Source organism: Bactrocera latifrons, unplaced genomic scaffold (assembly GCF_001853355.1).
Source record: "Bactrocera latifrons isolate USDA-ARS-PBARC rearing strain unplaced genomic scaffold, ASM185335v1 scaffold_31, whole genome shotgun sequence".
Lineage (NCBI taxonomy): Eukaryota > Metazoa > Arthropoda > Insecta > Diptera > Tephritidae > Bactrocera > Bactrocera latifrons.
In genome coordinates this window covers 678,140-689,882 of record NW_017536741.1, presented here as the reverse complement: position 1 = coordinate 689,882, position 11,743 = coordinate 678,140, and the positions used below count along the sequence as shown (strand labels likewise).

At 40.8% G+C, this 11,743-nt stretch overlaps 1 protein-coding gene across 1 annotated transcript; it reads right to left on the bottom strand.

Annotated features, from left to right (window-relative positions):
* Positions 1–1,020: 1,020 nt before the first annotated feature.
* LOC108970752 lies at positions 1,021–4,714 on the bottom strand. The gene is made up of 4 exons (XM_018936309.1): positions 4,405–4,714; positions 1,852–2,863; positions 1,684–1,788; positions 1,021–1,616 (listed from the first exon to the last, which is right to left on the bottom strand). Exons 1-4 carry the CDS (start codon positions 4,639–4,641, stop codon positions 1,063–1,065), a joined length of 1,908 nt encoding a protein of 635 aa, XP_018791854.1. The 5' UTR covers positions 4,642–4,714; the 3' UTR covers positions 1,021–1,062.
* Positions 4,715–11,743: the final 7,029 nt, after the last annotated feature.

Here is an 11,743-nt window from a genome sequence, read left to right as displayed (position 1 = left end):
CTTTACTCTAGTAAAGCGTTTGAATTCATGGTAAATCCGACGAAAGCCGTTTTATTCCACAATCGATTAATGCCTCAACTAAATACACTGCAAGCGCCTAAAAGATCACTGTCTTAAGCAATAATTGTGCACAACAAACCTCATGCTTCTTCATTCCAGCGCAACCTAAGCTTAGGAACCCATCGTTAGGCATCTGTGCTCCAACTCCTTTCCACAGCACGCCTCACTTGTTATTAGATTTCGTATTTTTATTAAATACAAATAATTTTTCGAGTTAAAAGGAGCAAATGTGGACGCATTCATGCAGATTCGCGCTGCACAAGCTTGCCGAACACACAGCAGTTGAACTCACCACTCTAACGCTTCACTCACAACGCGTTATCTTACACACTCATACGCCGTCAACCCGTGTGAATGCATTCTTCACTCGCTAAGCCTAAAAGCATGCTTCATATGTTATGCGTTCGCGTTTTAATTATTTAACGGTGTTTGAAAAGAAATCGACAAAGTGAAATATCAAATGCGCATACCAAAGAAGCGGCACAAAGCGTCACAAATCTAGCACGGCAAAAAGTTTTCTCCATCAGTTTTGATATTGACACAACAAAATTGGTACCGAAGCACCCAGCCACCCCAACTCAGCGCTTATCGACGTGGTGACGAGTTATGGGAGTGTGTGTGTGGGCTTCGTCATAAAATATTTAATTGGAAATCTGTCAGTGACGTCGATTGGTGCCGCGGTATACATGTAATCATGCTCCCCAGGACGTATTGCATACACACAGGCGCTAATTAGTAAACGCTTCCGTTTAAATGAGCACCTGAGCACCTGCAGCTGGGTTTGAGCAGCTGGCGGTTCTGAGTGATGAACAAAAAGCAGATTTTTTTTTATTTGTCGAACGTTTTCAAGCGTTAAATGCCTTCGATTGATTTTTCTTCAGGCGTAAGTGTTAAAAATTACACCTATCTCAATGGAGTAGCTATTCTGCGATGAAATTACTTTATTTTCAATAAATTATGGCTTCAATTGTATAAAAAATATGATATACCCGTTATTGCCGCCTATTTGATGCAATACGTCAACGGCGCAGTATTGTCCTTAATCCAACTTAGGTGAGAGGCCACTTTCGTGTTCACCGATGGTTGCCGCGCTGCACAACCGTAACCATAGCTCACAATGCCCACCACAAAGAGGCGTCCGCCCTCGCGCAAATAAAGCCCACCACCCGAGTCATACTGACAGGTATCCCTGCCCGGCGTGTAGGTGCAGAAAGTGCCAACTGGAACAGCGCCCAATGAGCTACGACACTCCTCGGCACTAATGACATCCAGTTGCGCTGTGAGCAGCTGCGTAGATTGCGGACCACCAAATGAAATGCTGCCCCAACCTGCTGTCGCCACGCGCTGTCCTGCTACGGGTGGCCTCCGCCCACCATCGGTGCCGGTGATGGAGCGAAAAGGCAGGCATGCCGGCGCGACGCCACGATTCCACTCGATCGTTTGACTTGTGCGCAACAATGCGATATCATTGCGCACCTGTTCGGCAGTGGCGCGGAAATGTTCGTGTAGTATGATCGTGTCGATTTTATAGTAACGCGTGTAAACTGATTCGAGCACTGAAAAACAAGTGTAGAAGTTGAAACGCAGCAAAGTTTTACTCAAAATTAATACAAGCTTGTTTACCAGTTGAGAAATCGTGTTCGCCGACAACCACCTCTATCAAATCCGAACGACTCGTGGCCGCAGATATAAAACAATGGGCGGCGGACAGCAAAAACCGGTGGTGAACTAATTAAGTAAAACCAACATTTTATAGAAATCATTTAGGAGAGGCGCGGCAATAATACTCACTTATAACTGCACCACAGAAAATCTTGCCATAATTCACCGTTAATACGCCGGCCATGGAGGAGTACTCATTCAGACCAGCCACACCTGACGCGCTAACCACCTTTAGCGTATGTGTGCTCCAGCCGCAATCGCACTGTGACTCAACCGCTTCCACCAGACAAGAGAAGCGCCCCTTGCCTGCGCCCTCCGGATAGCCATCATAATTTGCTGAATTTGATAATATGCGGTAATTACGTTCTTCCAAGGGTTCCGGTGTGGTGGTCAACTGATAGGCACTCATATACTCGTAGTCTCCCGATATTGGCGCCGTTGCTGGAGCGGCCGGCAATGGGTTAGAGCCATTCCGTCCTAAAAAGTTGTATATTGGAAGTGGCGCGACGTACAACACATCGGAGTCGGTCGCTGCTGTTAGCACTTTCATTGTTGGCTTCGTCGCCTTGCGTCGCTGATTTTTGCGTTTGGCATTTGTGTGGGTCTTTTGGGCGGATGGCGCTATAAAAACGCTGGTCTCTATGCTATTCGAGAGCAGTGTGGCCAAATAGGCAAAAGCGTTGTTAATGCCCGCTGACACTGATGGGCGGGGAGTTGTGGTTAAGCCATGATGCCCAGTGACATTAGCGCCATTTGGCTTTTTCTTTGTTTGCTTGTTCTTATTCTTGTTTTTGTTTTGATTTTTTTGCGCATTCGATGGATTGAACAAGTTCAGTGTTGCTGCTGTGCTATTGAATGCACTGACTCCTGCGGCTCCTGCAGTTGTTGCTGTTGCTGTTGACGTTGTGGCCATCTGTACGCCAGCAACTGTGACACCTTTCACACCGATGCCCATCAGCCTGAGCTGTGAACGCATAGAAATATATGAGATCACAGCACGGTTGAGGAAGCTCCTCCTCGTCATACTGCCGCGGCCACAAAAATACTCCGAACCGGATAAAAGTTCGCTTCCTTCACGGTTGAAGTAGAAAATCTCATCATAACAACGCTCACTCAACTGCACGTTGGACGCAGCGTATGTCTATGCAAACATGCGAAAATAAACCAAGCGAAAGCGCAGAGGAGCAAAAAAAGTGATGAGTGGAGAGTGTGTGAATGTGTGAATGTGTGTCGAAAAAAAATCGTTTTTATAGAAGTAAATAAAGTTTTATAAAAATATTTAACTTGCTGCTTAAGAGCGTGCCATCCTCGAAATTTGGAAAAAAAAATCACTTTTTCACAGTCAATGTGCACGAGCAGTCAACGTATGAGCTTATGGCACTCGAAGCGTTGACTTACTCTGACAAGTGGCAAGTAACGCTGGGGCGAGACTCACACAGGCAGGCGGCTCCAAGGCTTTGGCTGGCATTGAGCATTAAATTATTTTTTCTGCAGCAATTATCAACATTGAAGAGCTTAAAGTACAAATTCTAATAACCAATTGAACGTTGAGTTGAGAGATTTGGAGATAAGATTGGGTAGTCGAAAAAGTTTTTCGTATTAAAGAAATTGCCTGTATTATGCCGAAAGCCTTTGATGCTAGCGCTGCGTACTTTAGTTTATTTAATAATTTGTTTATTATGTAAGCTTTAATAAAATAAAAAAAAAATGAAATTTTTGTATAAAAAAGGAAATAATGCCACGCAAGCCACCAACGAAATTCGTAAAGTTTACGAAGACGTTGCTGTATCAGTTCGTGCAGCACAACAATGGTTCGTTCGCTTCCGTTCTGGATATTTCGATGTGAAAGGTGCGAGGCTCATCTCTGGATCGTTGAAAAAGTCAATGAAATTATGGAAGAGATTGACTAGAACCGTCACATAAGCAGCCATGACATCGCTAAGGATTAACATTCGTCATTAGAACCATTTAAAAAAAAGCCTGGCTACAAAAAGAAGCTCGATGTTTGGACACCAAACTGTGAAAAATTTAATCGACCGAACTAACATCTGCGATTCTTTCGTGAAACGAAATGAAATCAAACCATTTCTGAAATGAATGGTAACAAGAGACGAAAAGATATGTTCCTGACCTTACACCATCGGACTACCATTAGTTTCGGTCAATGCGGAACCCCTTAATTGTTACTCCACTTCTAGAGAAGCGTGTGAAAATGACTTGTCGCAGTTTTTCGCCGAGAAACCAGAAAAGTTCTACAGTGATGGAAAAATGTCTCCAGCGGAAAAATGACGAAAAGTCGTTGACCAAAATGATATCTATTTGATTCTTTAAAGTTGATAATAAATATAAAAAAATAACTTGAAGTTCGATTAGAAATACGAAAATACTTTTTCGACTACCAAATAAACCTCTAATATACCTGAACCTCGTAAATTATAATTAAAATAATTTTAGCTTTTTAAGTAAAAGATGGATAACTCCACTTAAAAGCTCCCTTTTGAAGCCAGGAACATAATGATTAACTCTACTCAAAGCCAAAGCCTGGCTTTCATAACCGAAAAGTCTCCATTTGAGAATTCCATAGCGTGCCGTGCAGCCTGCTGATAATTATCTATGATTTCTCTCACTTGTCTACTTCCCACTTAATATTTAAAAAGGTTTCGTTAATATATCTTCCCCTACCATATTAATATCGATGTCACACTTGAAGTTCAATTGGTGATCTGTTGGCGCCCTTAGCGTATAACGGCAGGAAGTGCCAGCCGGATACGCATTTGGATAGTAAGGTGAGTTGACCAATATCTTTTGGCCGGCCTTTAAGTCCAGCGTATGGTTGCACTGTTCAAATAAACCGTACGCCGCAACAATTATATTCGCAAAATGGATCAAAACGAAACCGAATTCGAATTTGGAAGACATTTTGTAAGCGACATCAAAACTTTAGAGAATTTCTTAAGTTCTTTTCCAGGGGAAACACGTCTAACACGCACGATTGATCTACGGCGACTGAGCTTAGCCACTGCGCATGCGTGGAGCTTAACATGGCAATCAAAATATTTGAAACTCCTACTTTTTGGTCATGATTTCTCTAAATTTCTAGCACAAACCGACAGTCATTATACTAATAGCAGATTGTATGTGAAAAGGGTTGCCAGGCAAGAAATTTCTTTTTTGGAGTTGTGCAATATTTTTCTTTGTTTCTTACATTTGAAATAACGAATGCCAGCCGAAGCAGAGTATAACAGAAGAAAAAGTATATTTCCACGTTTCCCTCCTTCTTTCGCTTCAAAAAATTTATCGCACAAAGCAGAATTCAACAATAGATCTGTAAATACTATATACACCTGTCTGCAAGCATATATTTTCTTACTTTTACCGTTACAAGCACAAATCTGATAGTGAAAGAAGTTAAACAAATATTTGTGGTTAGCGTCGCTGTTACAAAGACGACTGTTCAATAATTTATTTCCACCAAAACCGCAAATTTGTGGCTACCCTGAGCCCAACCGCACGGTCAGCTGTTGCTAATGTCTTCGGGCACTTTTTTGAATTTCCACTGTCTTCGTGCATTCACTTAGTTGCGTTTTATCTTTTGCACAGTCACTTGCTTTCTCTTTCATTCTTTGCAGCGGCGCGTTGACTTTCAAGAGAACGCCCACATTCGGCGACGGCTTTCGAAGATAGATGAAAAACAAATGTAAAAGCGGGTCATACGCGTTGCCGGCACGGAAGCTGTGCCACCGATAATTGCAGATTTATTCGTTCGCATTTGGCCAAAAGCCACGAGGTAACGACGATCACAACCTGTTTCACACGTCGCTAGTTTCTTGTGGTTAAGATAAGAGTCAATGTACGCTTGACCCAGTGATAATGCTTCAGCTAAGTCATGCGTAGACACTCGTTTAACTTTGAGTGCGCCGCCTGGATGCTGGCAGAGAAAGTGCAAGTTGTCTTATTAAAGCGAAAAATAGGCGTGTAGGTTTATGATTTGAAGGTTTTGAGATTTCAGACTGGATTATATAGAGCGGGTCGGGTTTCTACTATAAAATCGCGTATGTGAGAAATTTTTATTCTGAACAACTTTGCTTAAGCGACGATGGGTCTAAAACCAATTTCGATTCAACGATTTTTAAGATGAAGCTTACAAAATCTCAATAATCGATTGTGTGGGTGATATGTGATATAGCTGCTATAACTTTGCTGATTCCAAAAAATATTCAATAGATTATCAGCACCTAGCACCTACGTATTAAACTTCATTAGCATATCTCAAAAACTCGAAAAAAATGTTTATTCTCTAAAAAAAAGGCTTAAAATTCGTTGCTCGAAACCAGTTTTAGACCTATAGTCTCTTAAGCAAAGTTGGTCAGAATGATCTATAGAACATTTTTCTCATACACAATTTTTTCGATTTTTTGGCTTCCTGTAAATCGACCCACTCTAATGTATGTGCTATATGTGAACAAATTTGAAAATTTCAAAGAGCGTTCGCTTAAATTCGCCAATTGGTGTTTGGTTTCATAGAAAAACAATGAAAATAGGAAAAACAGACGGGCTTAGCCAGGGTTGAAATCCACAGAAATTCGTATATGCCGACTTGTTACTGATGCGGCTTGTTAAGGCAGGACTGTGCAATATTTGAGACCTAAGCCTCGTGTCGCATTCATTTTACTTCAAATACTTCAATCGGAGCGTCATTATTTTTATTTTAGCGCTTTGATTTATCTTCCATGCGTTTTTGTGCTCGCTGCTCGTTATTGCAGCGCTTTGCCATCTCGCACATAACGGTGTCCAACGAAAGTGATGCAATTGACCTCCAGCGAGCGCTGTGGCAAAGAGTCAAGGCTGTTCGATTACAAAGCGAAAAATTAATGTTAAACATTTTTAGAGCAAACTTTAGATACCGTTGGTAAGTGTTTTTTGTTATCAACCTTAAACAGGCAGAGTTGACAGGCCCTGCGTTGATGATGATAGATAGGAAAATAATGTAGCAAAGTATGTAGAAAACAACACAAAATTTTTCTCATAGAATTTATGAAATTTAAACAATTAAAAATTGTACAGTTATTTGCTTTAGTTTGCTGCATTCACGTTACAAATATTTAGCTGCGCAAATGAAAATGCTAACTTAAATGAATGCCCACTCTCTTTGTTATTTTTCTTAATTGGATATTGTCCACTGCTTTTTTCTCACAATGCTTGTTCCTGCACTAAGTACCAAACATTGGCTTTTCGCTCACTCACACACACACAAATACACATGTATACATATGGCAAACTTGCAACACTGTCCCTCAAAGCCAAATTAGTTTCGTCTATTTATTTTCGCAATTTATTTCTTTATTTCATTTTGTATTTTTATACCCTCACAGCATGTTGGATAGCAAATGAAACTAGTCGGAATAGATTTAAGGTTATATACGATCAGGACGATTAAGACGACGAAAGAATTGAATTTCGGACAACTGTCGACTTAGGAGCCAAGCACAAACCAGTTCAAACTAGACAGAGATCAATTCACGCATCAGAGGAGATCAAGCTGGGGTTCGAACGAAGTCATTATTTTAGGCATGATATAGTTTGAAGCCAGAAATTGATTAAACCGATCTTATTCGATCTATATTATGTCTAAAATAAAAGCTTCACTGCGTTCTAACCCTAGTTTGTTCGCTCTTAATGCTCTCCTAACACCCATATATCTACATATATAAAAGTTTCGAACTAATAAGTTTAACTTCCTTCCAGATCGGTAGAGATTGCACTCTATACACTGTTATTTAATATCGAAAGGAATCTTGAATATAAGGTATATGCTCTTGAAGCATTCCATGGACATTTCTGGAACAATGTTGGATCCTTTTGCGCTGTAGAAGGATAAAAGGAGAATGGAACGCCGCTAGAATTACCAACGATGTCTAAAGAAGTACTCCGCAAGATGGAGTGCTATCTCCGCATTTATGGAAATTAGTGGCAAATAAGGAACTTATGATGTCGGTAAATGATACACAACTATCTCTTAACGACTGTACCAAGGACCTTGGGTAATCTTGGAGAGCAAAGTGCTTTGAAAGCAGAATATAGAAGAAAAAGTGACACAGGATGCTACGCTGTAAGCAACTGGAGGGAACACGACATGATACTCTGGAAGAAATATCGATAATGAGGCCACAAAGTCTGTTGAAATTCACGTCAAGCTCAGGCAACCTAAAGGATGACTACTCGTCATGGACGTAGTAACTAAACTCCATCTGGTAGCGCAAACACCCAAAACTGCTCTATGCGTGGTTCATTGGCCTACCAGACTCAATCTAACCTAAAGGTTTCGAACCAGAGGTGGTTGTTTGTAATCCATAATTTCTTCTAATAACGAATCAACTACATATAACGTTTTGTTAAAAGTATTGACACATTTTAATTTTTTACAAATATCAGTTTTTCAAATACTCGGCTCCAGCCGAACTTCGCCTTCCGTACATGTTTTAATACGTTTTATTGTGTTTTCATGTTTATTTTTATTTTATTTTTTTTTTTTTTTTTTGCTTTGCATGCTTACACGTTCGTCATCCACATATGTGTTTTTGTATTTGTTGTAGTGTTTACTTCTTTCGCGAGTAGAAAATCATAAAAAATTGTAACTTCATTTCGGCCATTTTTAATTTCCTACTCCTCGGCGTGTGTTTTGTCGTAAACAGTCACTAAAGGACAATAACTAACACCAACAGACGGCAAACAGCAAGCGCGCGACATGTTACCTCACAGCCGGACCAGCCCAGCTACCCGACAGCCGCACTCGACTCAACATCCTCAGCTCGCCACAGGCAAGATGGGCATAAAAGCAAAAAGTGGAGTGACAAAGCTGGAAAATAACTCAAAGTGGATACGCCAAAGCCGCGGCTAATATACGAAAGTCTAATAAAAATTAAAAGATAATAAAGAATTAAAACGAAGCCAACACAACAATTGTGTCTGCACACAGCCATACACACATGTGTATGTATGAGCAGATGCCCCGTCTCGGAAGTTAAGTATTTAATGGAAATATGTAAGCTTTAGTTTACTAAAAATAATTGCAAAATGTATAAAGCATACTTCCTTACATTCAAATAACTTCATTCGTTTTGTGACCAAAAACTTCTTGTATTTACATTTCATTGACACCGCCTCTCAAACTGCTGAATGCTTTGCTTTCATAACAATTTCTGCGGTTTGCGTATTCACTAATTACTATCAGTACAGTGGCGCACAAAGTGAATTTGCCAAACGTTGCCAGTTTCCGTTGCAAGGTTCCTCATGCAACCGCACCGCTACTCGCCAGCAGATGGCGCTAAGGGTATTGTCACACTGCCTTTAGACCTTAGTGAAATATTTTACAGTTTAATTTGAGCTGAAGTATTCGTCATGCAGGACATCAAAACGTGCAACTTAATATATAATTTTAATACTTCATCTAATTCCTTCAACTGCGAAACTCTTAGATATTTAAGCCAAGTTCTAGATGATGCTAGACCCAAGTTTAGGAGGTGTTCCAGTACCTGACTCATGTCTACTTTTCCGCAGTTTCAACATGTATCGTCTTTATTTATGTCCAACCGGTTCGCATGTGATGACAGCAGGTTACGACCTGTTATTAGACCAACAACCAATCTGTAGTTCTTTCGAGATCGTGTGAGTAAAAAGCGCTGCCGTTAAGCCACTCCATCTCGCCTTGATCTGTCTGCTGGCCCTTTCGGAAGATTCATTGCATATTGGTTTTAGTGACTTCTGTATTTCCTGTTCTAGTTCGGTAGCAAGATAGATAGCACATTTGGCAACCTCATCAGCTATATCGTTTCCGGAATCACTTTGTAGCCTGCAACCCAGTATATAACATAAAAAATAAAACAATGCGTTTTTTATAAGCAGCACTATGTGCTTCTGTTGAGCTTTATTACAAAACTGAAAACACTTAACTTTAAGGTTTATAATCTAACCTATGCTTGAGCCGGCCTACGTGACCAAAGATGCTTGGTCAGCTAAAAGGGTTTGCGCGTGTTTCGCTCACTTAAGAATTTAGCGGATGCGCGTTTAGCGCAGTTGCACTTTTGGTTGTAATAGGACTCCAAAGTATGCAAACGGTTTGTATGTTTCTAGCATATAATGTGGGAATGGAATTTATGTAGAAGTTCATAAAATGTTGTGTTAACTTATATGTAGGAGATTCCCGGCAGCCACCACATCAACTACCTTCCTGGTACCAAGGATATTCTTTGACGTAATGCGATCTGAGCAATGGATTCCGAGTTCAACTCCATTAGCCATTTTGATCCAAGTTCCACTGACAATTCGTAGGCTCCTGCGCCGTCCACCCCTTTGAGTGTGACATGAAACCTCCTCTCTCAGATAAAGCGTAAGAGTCTATTTTATCCACACACTTCCTGCTTATTGAGTTGTGTCTGAAGGTCCTTGTGGAGAATTAACCTAGCGCTGCAAATCTTTTAACTGATTTGAGTAACCTCTCTGGTAATGGTATTGGAGTGATTCGTTATGCAGTATCCTCTACATCGGTTCTCTGTTAGAGCTTTTGCTAACAGCGGCCCATCACAACAAAGAACCCTATAGCAAAATTGACTTGACTACCACTGTGTACCCCCAACGCAAGAGGCCAAATGATAAGCTCCATATAGACCCCAGCATCTTCTTGCATGCTTTTAGGGCAGCACTGTCGTTTTTCAAGCTCTCCTTCTCATTAACTCTCCAAATCTACCTCTTACTTTGCTAGACGCTGGCCGCCAAGCCATACCCCAGAAAGTAGCGTAGACGTCAAGCTTTCAAGCCGTTATGGTGCACAAGTGCTATGCATGCTATGAACCCTCTCTAAACGCAGAAAGACCTAGTATGACAAGTTAGTTTTATGAAACTGTCAATAACCTGAAAAACTTGCAAGATTACTCTCACAAATGTGTGTTTCCAACGTTAAACAGATGTTCAAATTCAAAATTCCAGCAAATCAGAATTTATAATTAATTCTTTAGAAAAGTAAAAGGGAAAACACTTGATGCACAATCCCTTCCCTTCCTTCAAGCAGTGATCAAAACGCAACTGACGCAACACGCAAACAAACCGGAAGTGGCAGCAACAACAATTACCATGTATGGCTGTGTGTCTAACGCGTAATAAATAGACGGGAAAAGGCCAGTCAATTCGACAATTCGGTGGAGAAATCAAGAAACCGGAACAGAGGAGTCCAACAACACTCGAACATAACGGCGCATTACTGTCAGCTCAATGAAACACACGAATAGCGAAGGCGATCGAGGAAGGAAGGAAGAAACCGATTCAAGTAGGAGGGTGAGAGTATTTGTCTATCAATAATTGCAGGTTCCTGCGCCGCCACTCAGCGCTGAAGTGGTATCATAAGGCATATAAAAGTAAATATGTAGCTGTCGTGCTGCAAAAGCGGTGCAGGTGAACTCCCTTGTGTGTTCTCCTATTCTACTTTGCCCTTACATGCATTTCAATGCATTACACACTTAATGACAAAGGTAAGAGAAGTCCGATCCAAGGCGTTCGTGGTGGTCACTGCCCTTTCTTCCGTACAAATGCCTATAAAATTAATTATTTATTACAACAAATACAATCATATATGTTTATTGTAACACAACAAAGAAATGCATGCAACAGGCGAATGATAAATGCATGTCCTTTTCAACATTGAAATAACAAACAAAAAAAGCAGTAAAAAGTGGCCGCGCAGAAGAAGAAGTTGTCTTGCAATGTGTGGAAGAATGCGTTGATTTTCTTTTTCAAGTCGAGCAGCGAGAGATTCCAAATCACGGCAAATCCAATTAACGCAGTGCACAAAAGCCATCAGCCAAAAAAGGAAGGCAGCAAGGATATTCGAGGCTGCGCATTGCACGAAGGATTCCATGCCCATGTGTGTACAATTTGATCTTTAAATGTACACATGCACTTATAAACAAAAATACTTGAATTCCACATACATAGATTAACATAGGTTACATGACCACTACCTGCTTAGGGG

Excerpts from the sequence above, each read along its gene's own strand:
- LOC108970752 (XM_018936309.1), bottom strand. The coding sequence starts at position 4,641 with ATGTCTTCCAAATTCGAATTCGGTTTCGTTTTGATCCATTTTGCGAAT. Across the intron at positions 1,789-1,851 it reads TTTCTGTGGTGCAGTTATAA|TTCACCACCGGTTTTTGCTG; the intron begins GTGAGTATTATT and ends TTACTTAATTAG. Across the intron at positions 1,617-1,683 it reads CGAACACGATTTCTCAACTG|TGCTCGAATCAGTTTACACG; the intron begins GTAAACAAGCTT and ends CTTGTTTTTCAG.